This window comes from Copidosoma floridanum, unplaced genomic scaffold (assembly GCF_036245765.1).
Source record: "Copidosoma floridanum isolate Cflo_tuat_1 unplaced genomic scaffold, Cflo_Japanese_pri ptg000015l, whole genome shotgun sequence".
In the NCBI taxonomy this organism is placed as follows: Eukaryota; Metazoa; Arthropoda; class Insecta; order Hymenoptera; family Encyrtidae; genus Copidosoma; species Copidosoma floridanum.
Genome location: NW_028321892.1, coordinates 4,577,667 through 4,599,149, shown reverse-complemented (window position 1 = coordinate 4,599,149; position 21,483 = coordinate 4,577,667). Strand labels below are relative to the sequence as shown.

General features: G+C 32.7%; 1 protein-coding gene across 1 annotated transcript in view; it reads left to right on the top strand.

Annotated features, from left to right (window-relative positions):
* The window catches only part of LOC106644332 (uncharacterized), a 152,802-nt gene extending 132,767 nt beyond the window's left edge, over positions 1–20,035 (top strand). The window contains exons 2-3 of the mRNA XM_014359779.2: positions 18,089–19,575; positions 19,641–20,035. Of these exons, the coding sequence (XP_014215265.2) occupies positions 18,089–19,575; positions 19,641–19,701 (1,548 nt within the window). The 3' untranslated portion in view covers positions 19,702–20,035. The remainder of the gene's footprint in view (positions 1–18,088; positions 19,576–19,640) is intronic.
* The last annotated feature ends 1,448 nt before the right edge of the window (positions 20,036–21,483 follow it).

The following is a 21,483-nucleotide window of genomic DNA, read 5'->3' as shown; positions in this document are numbered from 1 at the left end:
AATTAATATTTTTTTATTTAATAGAGAGGCCAGTAAGCGCCCTAAGTCATCGGATGACAGGCGCTTGTGCTATAAATTAATAATATGTATCGTTTAATAAAGCGACCAGTAAGCGCCCTGGGTCACTTGGTGATAGGCCCTTGGGTTATTAATTAACCTTTTATTAATTTATACAGTGGCAAGTAAGCACCCAGGGTCATTGGATGACAGGCGCTTGTGTTATTAATTAATAATATATATCGTTTAATAAAGCGACCAGTGAGTGCCCCAGGTCATCGGGTGATAGGCGCTTGTGTTAATAATTAATATTTTATCATATAATAGTGTAGCCAGTTAGCGCCCCGGGTCATTGGGAAATAGGCGCTTGTGCTATTAATTAATATTTTATTATTTCACAGAGTGTCCAGTAAGTACCCCGGGTCATCGGGTGATAGGCGCTTCTGTTAATAATTAATACTTTATTATTTAATAGAGAGGCCAGTTAGCGCCCCGGGTCATTGGGTGATGGGCACTTGTGTTATAATATTACAATTTTTAATTTTCGCGCGTCTTTGCCAATGCCCTTTCACTGCTGTGCTGTCTGCTCGACGGAACATTCTCCCTAGATCGTATAGCTATGTATACGATCAGGGAAAAAGTTCCGATATTGAATCCGCCTAACCCAACGCTGAATACACTGCATACATCGATAGTCTTGATGTAGCACAGCTGTACTTCTTGGTTCTAGATGTCCAGTAACTTATATTAACCTGGTGCGTTCACCGATACGACCAATTGCGCAACCGGACAGCAAATATCCAAATATTTAACTCGGGATTTGGGATGTCAATTTTTCCTAACTCTAGAATCAAGAAGTACACTGGTGCTCAGGGATAGCTAAGTATAAAACACTGTGCTGTTTAATTAAAAAATTACGTATCATTCATTATTTTTATTGTACTGCAACTATGTTATTGTTAAGTTAATTTTTTAAGTTACAAATATCCAATAAAAAAATTATCAAAGTATTTAGAAAAAACTATAATAATTAGAATAGTAATCGTAACTTTTTGTAAAATGTTCAAAAAAGCTAATAAATTATTAATGCATGCTGACTTCGTATACATTTAGGAATAATAATCGTTTTGACGTTTTTTGTTTATTTTTAATTATTTTAGAAATCAGTTTTTCTTTAATTGTCTTATTAGGTTACTTCGTTATTTAACTTTTTAAAAATTCAATTATGATATTTACGACATAAATGTCATAAATCACATTTATTACACGAGTCGTGTAGTAGATACCGATCCCGTGTCTTCAGCCATCCCTGGTGGTGCTACTTCAAGACTATCAATGTATGCACATGCAGTATATATACTTCGAGACTCTCGATGTCACCACTGTCGACACCGGGTTTCAGTATATATATACTATCTTGCGTGTATCCTTTAGGGGACTCCAGCGAGCACTGGTACCAACCCTAAAATGATTGTGTCAGTTGGTATCACTGCTACAAATATATGCGTGAGCACCATCATGTATATATGTATATGCATAACTGTAAAAATTGTATGCAAATACAAGTAGAATACAACGACTTGATGAATACTTTACGGAATATTTGGAATTTTTTCAGGGTTACCTATATTGTGCAAGGTACTATCTGAAAGGTGAGATTTTTTTTCATAAAACAGTTACCATGCTGATACGTATCTCCTACATTATGGTTAGAAAATTAAGATACATTCATGTTGCTCTATAAGAGGTTACGTATAATTTGCAAACTTTGAGAGCAAATATCTCGAAATTTTTAACGGTTACAGACATAGATAAAGACACCGCTGGATTCACCAGGTTCTTATTTATAAATTTAACTACCTACGACCCCTTAACTCCTCCCACTGGAACTCCCTTAAGTAATAAAAATGTCCCATTACTATACAATTTTTTTTTTTTTTTTTTTTTAATGGACACAGTTTTGAGTTGAGCTTCGAAGCATTACACACTGTACCTATATGCTTCTGCATTACTGATAACTCGGTCAGTAGACTACAAATAACTGTTGCTCCCAACTGCGGTAATATAAGCGGGCACAGGATTTATAAGCTGTTAACTTAGATTAAATAGTAAAATCAAAATTGGTTTGAATGATTTTAAAAACAGTTTAAAAAAAAATAAGCTGACATAAAGCATGACTCACATTAGTAGTTAAGTTATGAATGTTACTTTTTGTCATTTTAAAAATTTTGCTAAGAGATTATTTTAATTCTAGCAACTACAGGGTCCTTATACAGGTATCGTATGAATAATTACGGTTGTACTTTGTACATATTGACCGCTTGAATCATAGCAAATGAGTCTTAAATGAACATTGAACGTGATGCTTGCATAGAGGTATAATAATAGAGTGCGTGACTGCTATACTGGCCTGGAAGTTGCAGCGAGTCGAGACAGTAAGCACAAATATATTTTTACAGTTACATCACGCAAGGTGAACCACGAACTTGACATCAACAAGGACGACTTTTGAAAGTAGGAAGCACGTAAAGAGTTCGCATGCAGAACTAAATAGAAATACGTTGTATGTCATGGAGCTACATAAGCATTCAAGTCTCTTTAGCTGTCCCAAAATAGCTGCTAAGCGTGGAACCGCACTGACGAAACCTGTCTGCGCCTATTTGAATGGCCACTTTACTTGCGTAAGCCAATATGGCTCAACACAAATCTCATCACGTTGGCCTTGATAACTCCCATGCTCGCGCACATTTCACTGCTCATTCATCCTCTTCGCTCCAGCTGCTATAGGTGACACCTGGCGTATGCCAATGCCACAGTCACCTCCATACGCTACTGCTGCTATGACTACTTTCTATTACTTGCAGCCGACTCATTCGTAAGCTTAGTCTCGCAAGTCTTGTGTAGCAGAAGCGGCTTTTTTCCCTTACTGTGTCACATGCTCCCTTTAACAAGTCACTACGGCCTATAACAAGCTTGAAATAACGAGCTTGGCATTCTTGCACCAGTCAAAAGTGCTTTAGTTTGAACCACACTCGAAAGCAAAGTCAGATTTACTAATTTTTTTTCCTTCGATTTAAAGTTTATTACACAAGCTCTGTTACTTTTAATGAGCATGAGGAGCACTATTTTTTTGAAAATACCGTTATATATTAGTTATATCTGTAACTTTCATTTGAATCCGTGATTCATCGATCTTACTATGTTTACCATACGAATGTATGTTGAAATAGCCAACTTTAAGTTCAAATATCCTGAAATTTTTACTGATTAGAGGTATCAAAAAAGTTACCCATCAACGTAATGTACTTTCTACTTTTGAATATAATATATCTAGGTTCTCGAAACTTTGGCGCTGGAATCTCTTTTAAGCTTTCCGTGGAAACGTAGGCTAGTCGAAATAGTCCGTGAAAACAAATATCGTATGTATTAGCAGCTCATGTAGCAAACTCTTAATCTTAAAAAATGTAAGCAAATCAGGGTACACTACTCAAAACAAAGTTGCTAAGGAACATAGTAACGTAATAACTGTCAATAAGAATTAAGTAACTTATTTTTATTAAATATAACACTTGGTGGGCTCAATCATGGTACACATAAATATAAGAAAAACGAGGAAGGGGGGAGTCTTTTTGTTCCTAATTAAAAACTTGCTGATTACTAATAAAGTAAACAATGGGCAAAAACTAAAACTGCCTTTTAAAATTCTTTTATATGCCGCTAAATTTACCAGCATGCGCACAACACTAAGCTTTAAACGATCATATATTAAACATTAACTTTTAGTGCTCGATTTTTTATGTATCATATAAGGTAAAGGGCCCATCTATGAGACAGTTTTTTACCACTTTTTTTGCTATTAAATTAATGTACACTCTCTATGAGCGGAAATATATCAAGTTTTGGTATCAATGAAAGCATTAGATCATTACGAATAATATTATAATTTTTAAATTCAAATAAAACGTTAAAAAATAATTTTATAAACAAATATAAACAGGATGGAAATGCACCTATTAATGAGACACATTGAATCTGTAGGGCCCTGTGTATGAGACACACGTCCGTTACTATGAGACACCCATGTTATTTAAATGCGTCTTGAGTGTCTCTTAATAGGGACAACACATGTTTGAGGTTATGTTTTCACATTGTACCTATGTATGAGACAGGGTCTTACAATAAAATTCTTTATTATTTAATAACGTTTGAAGTTCTTTAAAATATTTGTTTATTCAAAAGATTATATTATAATGATATTAAAAAAAATTTCTTTTCATGTTTAAGTATTACGTATATAAATTAAACTGGGTGTCTCATGCATAGGTACCGATTTTAAAATTGTCTCATAGATGGGCCCTTTACCTTATTATATGGAAAATCGAACACTAAAAGTTAAAAAATTCACCATGTATTAGTTAACGTCCCTGGAATTGAGGATAAGGTTTGTTTTCAAGCACACACCTCTAGAAATAAGTTGAAAAAAGAAATTTGAAAACTGCCCAAGTAATAGCCATTCAAACGGGAAAAAAATCATGAAAAAGTAATTTTTCAAATACTTACTTAAAATGCATTTAAGACATGGACGACCCATCTTTAGAAAAAAAGGAACATTAGATTTGTGTTCAGTGATCTCGAAAAAGGTAGGAAACTACTCCAATTAGGTATTATGATTATAATCGTCCGTAGACGATCACCTACAGTGTGTTATAGATGATATTCGCTCCGAGCCTATGCAGAAGCTACACCATCTGTATCAGGTATTTAACAAAAGTTCTTGCATGTGTACTAAGATCTCATACGATATGTGGTGGCTTGTGATTGGTACTGCCAAATGGTAGGCTAAAGAGAGAACGACGATCCCCCACGCGGGCAGTCTCTTTCAATAAGCCTGCCAATCATTAGCAGCTATATGCATGTGTATATGCTTTCAGCAGTTTGCTCACATGCAAGAACTTTTATCAAATATCAAATACAGAGGGCACAGCCTCTGCATTGGCTCAGAGTGAATACAAGAGAACAAATAAAAGGTTTACACGTAAAAAAGCCATGATTGGATTATGCCTTCTTTCTTGTCTTGTATAGCATCTACAACAAGCTGTATGAATATTGCAGATGCACAAGGGACACAATTCTTTGTTTGGTGGGAGCTATAACTACTAAGTAGCATCCCCTATAGGGTATTTCGTATGAACTTGAATTGAGTCCAACGATTTGAAAATATGATAACTATTAAAGTTAAATTTTTATTTTAACAAAATCTCGAGATATTACAGCTCAAAGTTCGAATGTTTTATACAGGTGCATACAAAAAAACGAGAAAAAAGTGACGTAATCACATATTACGAATAAAAAACAAAAATCTGAGTAAAGTGAGTACATGGAACTTGTAGAGAAAATCCTCTTCTTTCGGATCGTGTTGAGCACAATATGGGTTGACGGCCAATTTCTCGAGATATTTAACAAAAACAAACGTAAATACTGGTTTTGTGATTACGACAGAAAGTCGGGGAAGCCGCCATATTGGTATATATTAGCGCGCGGTTTTTTAAAAGCGAGTAGTAACGAAAATGCTTGTGGTGTCAATTTTTTTTTTGTTTTTTGTGCGCGAAACATAAAATATCGGTGAATGAATAATAAATATAAATGAATATTAGTACAAAATTGATAATAAATAATGAATATCAGTAATAAATTAATACTATAATTAAATTTGATTTCATTCATTATTTTAAAAATACTTTACTAACAAAAATAACGAACAGTAAGATTACTCTTACTAAAAAATAACTACTCTGTCACATTAGCAGACGTATGTGTTTACTCACTGATGCGGGTACACACGTCGTCTGCATTATCGACACTGCTGCCGAAGTCAAACTCGAACTCGCGCAGTAATTTAACTAGTACGGTACTCGGAGGTCCTACCTTAATTATCAAAAATGCTTATTTAACACTCGAAATGTAAGAGTCCAAATCATTATTGCTTTACACCTTTTGGGCAGAAGAAAATAATCAAACTAACGGCCATTTCTCAACTCTTGATGCGCCTGCTAGCTACATTAGTCCAATTGAAAAAAGTATCTTAGTAAAATTGTTTGTAATGAAATTTCCTATCGATTTAGGTCCTCCAGATGATTTAAAATTTTTTATTTTAATGTTACGTTTGCAGACAAAAATGTGCTTACTATCTAGTTGTTTTTTCTTTTAACGCAATTTGTTAGAGACCTTGTAATTTTGAGCATTGAGATACAAATTTTTCATTAACAAAAAGTACACCATGGTTAGTGGTTAGTTTACTATAAATAAATAAATAGAAGCACACACCTGCAAGATTTTGACAATTTACTGTGAACACCTGAACACCTGTATCAAAATTTAAATCGTGCTTTAAAACTGAATTAAAAATAGGTTAACTAATTTTCACGTTCCTCATGCACAAGTAATAAATAAGCTCAATTATTCTGTATATTTATTGTGAGCGCGTTTTGGATATTGTAATAAATCTTTTTAAGATCTAATACTTTTTAACAAAAGCGAAAACGTGCTCGAAAATTTAAAACAAATACAAAGCACACATGTGAAATCTCACACAAAAACTAAAGCATCAAGGGTCTGAAAATCTGTCAATGGATCAAGATGGTGCATAATATTAAAGTAGTTTGGTGTTATGTTTGCCTTTTAGTTTCGTCAAAATAACCTTATTTAGTTTTGTTAATGTCCTAGTACATTTTAATCAACTGCAGTATCTCAAGAGCATAAGAATCCGTGAAAGTTTTACTACATGTATACATGGGGATAGAAGCAATGATGAAAGTTCTAAACTAATGAAACTTCCAGAACATTATCATAGTTTCACTATTTGTATCTACATAAAAGAATGTTAAAACTTAATATTTCAACAAAATCAATATTTCATCACAAAATTAACAAGTATGACACGTGTATCAACACTTACATTTGGTGTACTGTCACAAGAAAATTGACTCTAACACAATAATTTTAGGGCTTTCTAGAGCTAAAGTCTTAATTAAATATTAAAAACGTAAAGTATTAGAAAAATTTTATCAGATATATTGGATGTTAATACATACATCTACACTTACAAATATTACACTGCACACACTTGACTTTAATTATATATATCGTGGCTTTTCAAGGATACAGTTTTTGTTAATATTATTGAAAATGTACAATAGTTTATACATTTTACAAGATAAATTATCTTATTAATTATCTATTAAGTTTGATTATTTCAAAAGTTTTCTTGATACAAAAAGAAAGTAACAATAGATTTATTAAAAATGTTAAATGGAAAATGAGTGTATTAGAATGATAACATCAACATCAACAAAATATTGACACAGCAAATACAATTTGACTTTTTTATCTTTAAATTAAAAGTGTAAGGAATTCTTAAAAAATATTCCCTCTACCATAAAAACTTTAAAAAAATTTTAATTCTTAACGAGAAACAATAACTGATATTTAAAAAATTCAGAAGGTAGTGTAATAATATATGATTTTCTAAGCTTTTTAACTATCTGAATATTTATGTAATTTTGGGCATATTCGATTATTTATCGTTCGTTACTTCACTTTTCAGTAGAACCAATGACTCAGGAACGTACGGATAACCAATTGTTTTTTGTTTTCATTAGTTTTTTAAGCAATAGTATTTATAGTAAACAAACAACTGAACAAAGGATAACTGAACGAACCTTTAAATTTATCTTGTGTGGGTTCACTTATCCGAGAGTACGAAATCCTGTAATATGGCTTTGAAATTCATAAATTGAAGCATACGAAACATAAAGATTCGGAATAGATTTTATGAAAGTTTTTATTGCTTTGTACAGTCGTTTAAAATAGTGCCAACACCGGCATGGAAAAAAATTGTGATACCCACTCACAATAACGCATACAGCCTCTTACGGGACCACGACTGGTTATCCATTTTTTCTACACTAGCGTATCTCTGACAAACAAGATAACTTTTTTAAGTGTTAAGTATTACTATCAAACTGAAAATACTTTTTTGTCGGTTGCATAGTGAAAAAATGTTTCCATAAAAAGTATGTGTATTTTGGGAGTTAGTATGACAGTTCGTACTAGAGATGGTGCTGATTTAGATTATAGCATAAAGTGAATCAACATTGGGTTAGGCGGATTCAATATCGGAAATTTTTATAGCCAGAATATGTGTACATCGCATAGTTCCTGGTTATCAGCATAAGCGCCATCTAACGGGATTTGGATGTGGTTGTGGTGATGAAAACTTTGAGCCCTCTATATAGCTTACTTCAAAATGCACTTCAGAAAAATTTAACACAAGTGCCACCACCGTTAAATCTGTCAACTAATCAGCGGTGTTTGCCTTAAAGTAAGTGACTGGGCTCAACTTTTTACTACCATAGCCAAAAAATGTGGAATCGTGACCATAACTGTTTCTATGTAGTGGAGAGGATAAAAGAAGAAAGTGGCAGATGATACTGTTAATATAAAAGGATTATTTTGTCGATCTTGAAAAGAGTAAACATACTTAGTAATAATTCATAGGATTTGATAGTAAGAAAATAGTTTCACATAACGATACACAATACAGCTAACGACAAATGGCTGCTCGCATGCATGACCGCATGCTTTGACCGACAGACGAGATCTTGCCTTACATGCTTTGTCAGAGCAGAGATCACCAAGCATCCGCAAAACTGTACGCTTGCAGTTGCCTACAGAGATAGTACCACTAGTCCATCTCTCTTACGTAACGATATGACTCTTATATGTACAATCAATACGACGCCAATAAATAAGTTGAATTAAAATTAAATTATTTAAACATCAGGATATGCTATAGTATAAATGTATAATATGCTCAATAGCTATGATATGTATGTGAGCTATCATATGTATCATATTCTGGACTCCAGTGATAAAAAAGGCGTAAAGTACTTAAAAACTCTAAAACTTATAGAGAATATTAAACTTACTAATTATCTGAATCATTATTAAAAACAGATGACTTTAATGCGTTTTTACAATACTTAACTAAAAATAAGCTTGTATTAAAAATATATTTTATATTAGTGTATCAATCATGTTATTATATTTTTCGTCTTTACCACTACAAGTCAGAATACAGTAAAGCCAATCAGCGTAGATCGATTGAATCTTAGAAAGCCTTTAAGGGGGCTCCTTCACGAAAGTCCCCAAACAGAGATATATTATTTCTTGTAAATAAAAGTCTACTGAATTTAATGGTGGTCTAAATTATATTTCGAATGGGTCAAAATTTTGAGAAATCCGAGCTCAAAGTTGTAACTATTAGCACGTGTTCCCATGGGGCAGCGTGAAAAACAATTTGTTTTCGCTTATAATAAACCTAAATTAAATGTCCCAGCAGACTGAATATATACGTTTTGTAGATGAAGTCTTCCTCTGTAATATGCTGTATTAAAAATTGTGGATAAAGGACCATTTTAGCGAGATATTTGTGATGGAAATAAATAAATAGTGTCCGGGAGGTCAGGAGGTCACGTGGGTAGCAGACGTACTTGTTCACCTAATCACGCGAGTTTTCCAAAAATTGAGATTCGTATAGCTTGAAGTTTGTATGTACCTAGCATTATTATTATCGAATAATTGTATTTACAATTAACATCACTTAATACGTCTCCATTTCATATTTCATCCAAGAATTAACTTTACAAACATACCTGGTATAACCTCTTGAGTGCCTTTTTTTTCTCATATTTTGTTGCATACTTTTTTTCATGAACTTGCCTTTCCTCCATCCTCTTGAGACTATGTGCGTGGTATTCTTTTTTTTTAGGTGGATTACAAGGACCGTCATCCATTGTTTATCAATTAAATGATGTTAATGACATACAGATACTAAACACTATAGAGGTAGAGTAATAGCAGAAAGGCATGCAAACACGACATATATATACCATATACCTATATATTACGTCACTATACTACACCAACACAGGTGGTGTACCCTCGTATGCACTAGACTGGTCAAAATAATAATTAATTTTTTGTACAAAGTTAAACTACACACATAAATATCATTCTTCCCACTTCATACGTTATTAAAAATATCATAATGACTTTCAGACACATTTGTTTATTGAAAAACAAAACTTTATTTTTTGTTTGTCTTTGACCTCAGCTGCAGTCGTAGGAGCCCTCTTAAGGTGGTACGCCAGTGAGTTTGTTCACAGTACTAGCTACTCGATGTATATATATATATATATATATATATATATATATATATTTATATATATACACATATATAAATATACATTGAGACCTTGCGCTCTCGTTGTGCGCATGCTCAAGAAATGTAACGTATGCTGTACTATATAACTATACAGACAAAAAGTCTCGCACCTTCCGAGCTGAGCACACAGAAAATCAACAAACAATTGGCATCTCCGTTAAATATCTTTGTAAAATCCACGCTAAGCCCCAAATTTTGGAGTACGAGGAGAAAGCTCGTGATCTTAGCTATAAATCTGTCATTAGTTGACTGTCGTGAGCGTGTTTACAGTTATTTTTATCTAGTTTAGTAAAAATCCATTACCATTCGTATGTCTACCGGCCTGTAAGTATTATTTTTGCAGAGTTTTTACGCCAAATTTTCTACGCTAAGTTGGTAACAAATTTTGAGTGTAGGTACATTGGAACTTCAATGACAACCTCTCGAATTCTCATCCAGTTCGTGAAACATTTATAATTAAATTTTTAAAAAAAAGTGCCCTCTGGGACCAGCTTGCCAACTTGCATTACTTGCAGTCCCACTACTTAATACTTTAAAATTCATGTTACTTGAAACAGGTTTCTAAATTTTTTTTTTTTTTTTAATCCTTATAGTGTGGGTTTTTACTAAAATTTAGTACATTTTATAATATGATAAGGGAATATTTATGAAGTAAATAAAAAAAATGTATTTAAAATATCTGCAATATCTTGCACACCCCCTGAACTGCCTGTTATGGTTTTCTAGATCTTAAAGGGTAATATTATATTTATGTTAAACTTGGTGCTTAATGTTTGCTAGTTACTATTACTACCAAGAGCAGTTCAAGTAGTGTGAAAGTCTTCTTACATCTGATTTTAAATAAATTACGTTCATTAGATTAGTGAAAACTTGTACAACGACTAATTGAAATTTAAACACCAGCCGCAGCCCATGTTTTGACCCATGTGCACTGCAACCGATTGGTCACCTAGTCGCAAGAGAAGGTTACGGATGAAAACACTGAGCTGCCCTGACTATTGCGATGCGACTTTCTTGATTTTTTTTAGTCACCCTTTCAATAAAATTGATAAAGTGTTTTGGCAATGTAGTGCAGAATTACATTAAGATGGTAGACAAATTTTTTTTTCAATAAAAAAATTCAATCATGATATCGTTGTTGCAAAAAACGCTAATTTCTGATATCTCGGCTTGAGAGTAACCTACAGCATTTTTTTTTTTAATTCGTATTTTTTTTATGACAAACCCAATGACGTTTGTTGGAAAAAAAAGTATAAGAAATTAACTGAAATATTTGCAACTGTTTGAGTTACAAAATAAAATTTTTGGTGGCAAAATGTCAGAATCCACAAAAATTAATCTTTTATATTTGTTATCATTACAAACATTAAGGGATAGTCTATCACCCACTGGCCTATCTACAATGCATCATCTATTAGTGCATTAAAAATACGCATAAGTCTTAAATGTAGAAAAGGCTTATTATTTCTTTATGCTGAGATATGGCAACAGTGTCGATCAGCTCATCATAGTCGTCATACATTTGCAATACACACATACTCGCATGTGGGTGTGTGCGTGCGCGCGCGCGCGTGTGTGTGTGTGTGGCTGCATTGTTGCAAAATATTTGAGATATTTATGAGTGCAGCAAACAAGTTACATAATAATTGTTCAATGATTCACTACTTTGTATTCATACAGTGACCCAACAATCTTAAAATTGTATAAAATAGTACGAAATGTTAATTTTTTAATGGTGTATTTCTCAGAATTTTCTTAGTTATTTAAGTATCTCTTTTTGCCTGTATTCGAAAAGTCCAATTATAACCTGTGTTAAAATTTCAAACTTGCAACTTTATTATCCTAACAATCAATGCGGTAGGAATAATTTTTTATAATTTATTCCAAAAAAGAGAAATTTATTTTATAACATACATTTTTTTCAAGGAAACCGAAGTTAAAAAGTGGAAGGTAATAGACTACCTTAAATACAATGTTCTTACCAACGCCAAATGTTGATTGACCGACCGGAAGTTTGTAGTAACACTTTAAAGTGTTGTTTTTAAAAATTAATTAACAAAACTGTAACAGTTATTTTGCAATTTTACAAATAGATTTAAGTTGTGCAATTTAATGTCTATATTTTCTCACGGTTATATTAAAATTAACAAGATAATTCTTTTTACGTCGATTTAAAGTATTTCGGTATGAAAAAATTTTTTTTCCACACTCTCTTACCTTTATCGTGCTACTAAAAATAAATAATGCATTTGAAAAAGTGTTTTCTGTATGGGAAATTGGATGACCAAGAGATTAGTGGTCGAAAAAATTTTTTTAAGAGCAATAGAAGCGGAGATATTAGCAAAGTTAAATAAAAAATTGGCAATTTTTTCATCAATTGTTAAAGAAATAAATGAAGCTAAATTTTAATTTTAACAAAACTGTTTCTTTTGTTTTTTCATGGAAATTCTGTAGAAAAATGACAAATTCTTTCTTCAACTGTAGCATACAATTGTGGCTTAATGTAGCATAAATATTGTAATGTACGTTGCGGATGTGTTGCAACAACATTTTGTAACGTTAATTCAAGTTATCCAATACTGCAGTAATATTGCTAAACAATAAGATACTACTTAATGGTATGATAATATTATAAAAATAATTCATTGCAATAATACAAATAAGATATTGACCATGTATTTACAAAAATTTGTGGCTTGAATGTTTTTTTGTACTATTACCTCCGCCTTACTGCGATATTACGTGACTACAACGAATGTATAATCATACCATCTAAATAGTGCTAAATTTTTTTCTTTTTACTTTTGATTTTGCAACATATACTCACATTGTCTGGATATTGCATTTCAAAGCTTTATTTCCCATTATCGTGGACAGTTACCTGCAATATTATATCAGTTGTACAGTATTGTTAGAATTTCGTAGTATTACAATGACATTTTCGCAGTTTAAAATGCTGTTTACTTAAAATTTGTCAGAGCCTCAATTAGTCTCTGTATCTGTCTCACTCTCCCAACCCACTGCTCTACAGCTGCAACAGTGCAGTAACAACTATATCAGAGTACACATTTTCAATAATTTCGTAAACTAAATGTTTAAATTCTTTTGAGAATCACTATTGCTTGGTTAATTGTGTAAATATTACAAAGAATTTTTTTTATGTTTAGATTTTGCTAGCAGTGATAAAGATAATATAGAGCTACAAACCCAAGTATGTAATGTATATTTGTATGATAAAGGGGTGAGAATAATCTTATTAGATTTGGTTGGAATGTGTGGGACTAAGCTATTTATTTTTGTAAGAATTCTCTGTGAACCAGTTTTTTCTCAGTACATTGACTTGTTGAGGAATGACTAATTTACAGGGATAAATTACTCCATTACTGCGCAGACAATAATTACTGCATACTCATCAATAATACAAAATAAGAAAAGCAGATTAGAGAATTCGTGTGCTGAGATATTTGGACATTAGTAACGTGCAATCAAGAGTCGTATTTTATATTGTAAAAAGTATAACTATTTAACTAAATGAATTTTAATGAATCTAAGCTACGAAAGTTCGTAGCCGTTTGCAGTAGTTGGTGCGCTGTAAGTGGGCCTGGGCTTCAACATGAAACTTTTATGGGAGATATCCACCCAACAGTTGGGGTGAAGTAACTGATGCTGATTTTATAACCGTCTACAGTAGTGCAAGCAAGTCATATCAAGACTAAAACAATTTTTGAAAAAAAAAAAATAAGTAATATAACAGAAAACTGTTCTTCATTGTAATCGCACTAGATACTCCTGATGACGATAAAATGGAACAACTTCAATTGACATCAAAAAACATAGAGGAATAAATAGTTAAGCACAGTCAAACATTTAAATTCACAGTGATAAAGTCATTTACCTCTATGTGTGAGTTTTAGCTCCAGTGTCATGTTTTTTCTTCTTTTTAATTTTAATTACTTTTCAAAAGTTATATGTCCACTATCAAATGATCTATTCACATCAATAGACTGTGTTTCGATTTTTTTTGCAAGTAATTTTAGCTCAAACTCTACTAGTTATTGCTAAAAGCTGGAAAACATGAATCCTAACCTTAAATACATATATTTAAGGCTAGTTGGTTTTTTTTTAATTTTTACTCAAATAAGTTTTTTTAATTAAAAAATTTGTTTAAATTGGCTGGTGATGTATGTTCAAGGAAACGTTATAGCATTTTAATTAACCCTAGTGTCTTATAGGTACTTGTTTTTACGTAACTTTGTACTGGTATTGAGTAAGAAAATTTTTTATTTAGGCCTTGCTATATTACGCTAGTGATAAACTTATACACTTACTTGGTATTTTTTATAAAACTTTAGTGGTATAAAAAAAATTTTCAAGAAAATGACAATAATGAGTCAATCTTTTGAATCAAAATTGTGAAATGTATTCATAATCCTCAATGTGTTGCACTCTCATATAAGGCCAGATTTATTCAAGCCATAGCAGCTGTTGAAAAAGCATTGTTATAACAAATAAACGTTTTTATCATCATAAAAATGTTCATAATTATTCGGCCTTTTAGATCAATAATTCCTACTTTATGTCATTAGCATGACTTCATACAGTATTTATTTCATTTTTTTAAGAATCGTTATCATGTTTATCCTTCAATTAATGTTTAGAAATTTTATCCAAAGGATGCCATTTAAAACTTGCATCAGCCATTTTGGCAATAATTAAAAACAAAGATGATTTTAAATATCCAAGACATCGGGTGGATTAGTATTGAAAGCTGCAGAAATTAAATAATAATTTTAACCTTTCAATAAATCAAGTGCGTTAAAATAGATAGTTTTTTTGGTTAGACAAATTGGTCAAAGTTTTCTGCTTCTATTATTTTTTGGTTTATTTGGCTCAAACAGAATCAGCATACAAAATGGCGAAATGTTTTTCAATCTTAACTGTTATCAAATGTTTAAAAAAATTTTGGTTTAAATTATAATATTCTGACGTCTAATCACTCAAAATTGACTAAACTACAATGTCTAATACTTTTTCTCCATGGATCTATTCATTTCACATTTGTCTCAAATTTGATATCTAGACCTTACTCACTGGGCTACTGGGCTCGCAAATCTTTGAAATGCTATTCTCATGTGAGTACTAAAACGATGGGTGGCTTATGTAAGCCATATTAAATATAATTTCATAGTAACGGTACATATTATTACTTGCTCTTATTTTACTTAACTGTTATCAAATGTTTAAAAAAATTTTGGTTTAAATTATAATATTCTGACGTCTAATCACTCAAAATTGGCTAAACTACAATGTCTAATACTTTTTCTCCATGGATCTATTCATTTCACATTTGTCTCAAATTTGATATCTAGACTTTACTCACTGGGCTACTGGGCTCGCAAATCTTTGAAATGCTATTCTCATGTGAGTACTAAAACGATGGGTGGCTTATGTAAGCCATATTAAATACAATTTCATAGTAACGGTACATATTATTACTTGCTCTTATTTTAAAAAACCGCAGTCCTACGGCTTGGTATAATTTAAGACCTTGTTGACCTAATAGTAGCTTGTTATCACTGGATCTTGTGGATAAAAAAATTTTATAAACAGAATACTGCAACGAATGCTATTAGCTCACTGTGTATTTGCTCAAAGAATAAAGTTGGAAGAGATAAGAGAATCTATGCCAGCGCTCATGGTGGTGAATGGGTGCGATTTGAAGAAACGCAACTGAACCAAATTGAACATCATTTCTTGTTTCCATCAAATATCTAAGAAAATAGAATTTATAGAGAAAACAATATACTTATAATCGTTACAGGAGTCAAAAGTTACCCATACGAGCTACCTATTTTGAGATTTTCTTAGCAATCATCAATCAATAGACATTAGAAGTATCAAAGTAGTCATCTTGTCCGCTCTACGTGTATGATAGGTTCTTGTATTTTCAACGAAAGTGCGTGTTTATCAGTCAGTCAAAGTTTTATGATATTTCTGCTTCGATTTCTATCAAAGAAACGATTGGACTTATACTGACTGATTGAAACAGTGTAATAATTTTGAGAATTACTAAGCTTTCTGTTCTCAGAATGTTATCAATAAGAGTGTAATAATTTCTAACATAACATTTTTTTACACCATCATACAAAAAGATACTTTACTGTACTTTTAAAATGCCAATTTTGACCACGAGCGAAGTGCGCTGCAGTCATTCTCGGAGCAAATAAGCTCAATATTATATGTACAAACAAGGATTCAGACGCATGAATTTTATTCGCTGAAAATTCCTTCAGGAATACATGGCATTTACGTTATAAATTAATACGACTATTCAGATAAACAAATTTACTCCACTTCAAATTCTACGTGAAAGTAGTTGGCATGCAGGGCATACTGCTTTAACAGTTGTTTCTAGTTAATTTACCAAATATCATTAAACTTGTCCATTCAAATTGAGTGGAATAACCTATTAGATAGAATTTTAAATTGTTTATGCATAAATAAAAGATAAATAGAGTAAAATTCAATTGGAAAAGATAGAGAAAAATTATAAACAGTGACAAAATCAATTTTTAAGCTGTTGTGACTTTGACTTTGACACCATGCATAAACTACTTTGTAAATATTAGAAATAAAGTGTTAAACTCAACATTGCGCGCTTACAAAAATCTTTATTTTGGAATTATGCATACAACAATTATTCTTGTTTATGTCGCTAGACAAAGACATCGTTGCTGCATATTTATATAATGACAATTTGTTCTCTAATATCTGTGTTAGGTTTAAATATTGAATAAAGATGTTCTTCTCAATAGGATGTTTAGTTGCATTATTTTTTTCAAGTATACGGTTAAAAGGTTTATGCATAAATCGAAGGTATATTTATTTAAAATCTATTTTGCAGTAATAATCTCGTTTGCAGATTATGAATAATTCAAGTTATCGTTATACATGAGAATTGTTTTAAATTAAATTTTAGTTGATTCATCCCTATTAAACCCACAAACAACGTAAAAAATTTTGACTGGTCAAATTTTTCTATCACTTTATTTTCACCGAAAAATTTAATTAAAGATAAAAAATGAAAAAAAATTCAGCACTCACATAACGTTCACATAGAATTACTAGTAAAGTGGGTTTGGTCATCCAAATAATTGTACCAACATATATAATGACGTCAATAGTAAGTGCTGAATGCGTTCACTGGAATTCTCAGTGAACGAGATTCATGCATCTTAATACTAGTTTCAACATGTAGTGGGTGTACGGCAATCGAAGAAAGTTCATTATTATTCTCAGTGTAGAGATCTACAGAAAATAAGTCGAACTAATCCTCTTCCCTTAGCCCTTTGTTCACGTTCTGAGATCGTTTATTGTACGTGTAATAAGTACCCTGCATCTTGCAGCATTGGCCACTCGTTAAACCCAACTATGTAATGTAGCAAGTTGCGAGTTGTGTCACAAACTTCTAGACTATACATTATGAACAGCAAGGTCAGCCTCTCTCTCTGGACTACGTGCTAGCAAGGGGCGCAACATAATTTATAAATATGCATGTGCATAGTTGTCTCGGAGTCTCGTTTTATCATTTGCTATTTAATGAACGCTTGTACGCATACTCAACTCTCATTTTTATAGAAGCATGAGTGTGGGTTTGTACATTATATACTATAGTTCAGGTATCTATACAGAAAGCAGCAGCAATATTGCGCTGCATGAGAAAAATAACAACTAAAAAATAATTAATACATAGTAAAGATATATCTATGTATTTTAAAAACTTATCTCTCTGTTTTTCTATTACAGGTATTTGGGAGCAAGGCAGATCTGCAACTACACACGCAGATACATATGCGTGAAGCCAAACCGTATAAGTGTACTCAGTGTTCAAAAGCGTTTGCCAATTCGTCTTACCTATCTCAGCATACTCGCATTCATCTTGGCATCAAACCCTACCGATGTGAGATCTGCCAGCGAAAGTTTACACAGCTGAGCCACTTGCAGCAACATATCCGTACACACACGGGTGATAAGCCGTACAAGTGTCGGCACCCTGGCTGCACAAAAGCCTTTAGCCAGTTAAGTAATCTGCAGAGCCATTCTCGTTGTCACCAGACAGATAAGCCTTACAAATGCAACTCCTGCTACAAGTGCTTCTCAGATGAGCCGAGTCTTCTCGAGCACATACCAAAACATAAGGAGTCCAAGCACTTAAAAACTCATATTTGTCAGTACTGTGGTAAAAGCTATACCCAAGAGACTTACCTTGCAAAGCATATGCAGAAACATGCAGAGCGTACGGACAAACGACCACCAATAATTGGCTCGGGTTTAAGGCCAGCTTCAATACACGCAATGGCTACCGTAGCAGCACACCATCAAGTGGCAGCTGCTGCGGTTGCAGCTGCAGCAGCAGTAGACCACTATTGGCCAAAAGTCAGCCCCGACTCTGTCATGGCTGCTGCAGCCGTAGCTGAGCAGCTTCATGAGCGGTTACAACCACCACCACCACCACCACCACCACCACCACCACCACCACCACCACTACTATCATCATCGTCATCGGTATCGACATCGTCGGCACTACCTCACCACCCCCACCACCACCATCACCACCACCAGCAACAGCAACAACAGCAACACCACCATTCTCACCATCAACAGCAGCAACCTCAACATCATCAGCAGCAGCACCAGCAGCACCAGCATACCAATGATTACCACCATCATCAATCACCAGGTACCAGTAGCAGTAATACTGGTGGTGAAATGCTGCTTCCCCCGCCACTACCACCACCATCACATCAGCACGTTCAGCGAGACATTCTTGACGCTGTTGACTCACGCCAACAGAACCTTCAATCTCAACAGTCAGACCATCACCCTAATAACAGCAGCTCAGCTTTTACACCGATCTCATCTATCTCTATTAATTCGATATCTTCGATGCAGCATCCACTTAATCCTTTAAACCATTTGCACTATCCAGCAAGCCATCACTCAACAGCCTCGCGACCATACCTCTATGAGGCTTTTGGATCGCAGAAGAACTTATCAAGTGGGCCTTCTGGAGTGGCAAGTGGATCAGCTGGATCTGTTAACCAAAGTGCTACCAGCTCTTTTCCTAACCACTTGATAAGCTTGCACCAAATTCGCAACTATGCCCACCAGCCCAACCTTGGAAATTTAAGCAACCTTGGAAACCTAGGAAACTTGAGTAATCTTGGCAACCTTGGTAACCTGAGTTCAAGCCTGGAGGGTCATGCTCTCCTCAGCGGGATTAAGGAGAAGCAGTGAGCAACATAGAATTATATGACTCCCACCAACTTGCCATCCTTAACTTAATCTCTTTTTCCAGTACGTTGCAGCAATATTCAATTGTGATCAAGGGTCGAGACTTATTCTCTACGCTGAACTAGATGATCAAATGGCCCTTTTAAAAATATAATTAATGTTTATTTTTTCTAAAGTAGCAAGTATGCATTGTTTATAGAAATTTAATTCTACGCACATCATTATTGCAGTTGTTGTTTTTGAATACAAATTAACTGTTTTCTTTTACAGTTAGACCGTTGTATGTAGTAATATTATCATTTATATTGTCATTATAATAATTATAATTATTTTTGTTATTTCTATCAATCTCAATGCCTTCTCTTTAAGTATCTTAAGAACAATATGTTAAGTTGTTTATCGTACATTGTTTATGATTATGGAAGTCAGTATAGTTAAGGTGATAGCATGGTATATTTTGTTTAGATCATAATTCTTTGTTTCCCTTGTGATTATTAGTTTAATTTTAAGGTGATAGCATTGTTTATAAATGGATATTATTAATATTTATCAATAATAACTTGTTTGATCAGTCATATACAATTTGTTACGATGATACTGATGTTTGAATAGAAAATATCATGCAGCCACCACTGTAAATAAAACAAAAAATTTTTAATAAAAAAATTAGTCATCAACAATGTTTACCTTATTTTTTATCTACAAGGTTAAATTTTTAATGATACTTAGGACTTGTATTCAAATTGTGTTATTAAAACATACCACGTTTATTGGTAAACATTGTTAATAAAAACAATGGTACTGTCGTTATTAATAATATTATTTATAATTATGTTTTTTTTATTACTATTTAAATTATTGTGACAACTGTAATTTATTTAAAGTTTGTTTAGTATATTATTGTACAAAGGTTAAATATGCGGAACTTTTTTTATACAAATAAAGCTATACAACAAATTATAAAGGAATCAAAGATTACTTAGCATAGCGCTGATGCTACAATTAAGTAATAACTTATAACATTAAGGTTGCTCATCATGAAATCCAAGTTCGTTAACTACAAAAGAAAGTTAAAAGCATTATACTTAAATATAACACGAATGTCCTCTTAATACTTCAAACCATAGTACCAGGAAAATCTTTAAAAACGAATCACTTGCAAATGTATGTGTTACGTGGGTCATTATACAAAATCATTTAACTTTGATAGAGTATGATTGATTTTGTTTTAATAGACCTTTAATTATATTACGAAACTAGGTACTAAAGATAAAAGTTATAAGCCTTCTGATTGTATAAAATAACTTAGAAGTATCTAGGAATATTAAAAAATTATCTGGGACGAAGGTAGTTATGTATGCGATCAGCAACACTGAGACTTTAGCCGTGAACAAGCAGACATCTAACATGTGCACACAACAACTAAATAAGAAAAAATATTGTAAACATTTGTAAAAAAAAGAATTCTATTTATTGATATGCACAGAAATCAACATGAATGTAATAGTAACAATGATCGACTGGTTGTGCAAATTAACATAATTAGTAGATATAGTCTGCTTTAATAGTAACGAACATACAATTTTAAGTACCTTCAATAAATAAAAAAAACTGTCGTTTTCGATTGCATATCTATGACATAATATTCAACATTGAATACATCTTGATGAGCCACCTTAAGCCACTGTTTTTTGATATGGTATAGTAACAGAAGTAAAATAGTATAGTACTTATTAGTTGTGGGTCAGAAGGTGCTAGAAAAACTGCATCTTGTAATGTCTTATAATTATAATTTTAAGCAGTTCAAAAGTTCTTTGATTTGTTTAATATGCTCTGATGCTCTGAGTTGTGTTACTGATCATTCTTTTTTCTTGATAGCTCTGAAATGTAGTATATATATATTTATA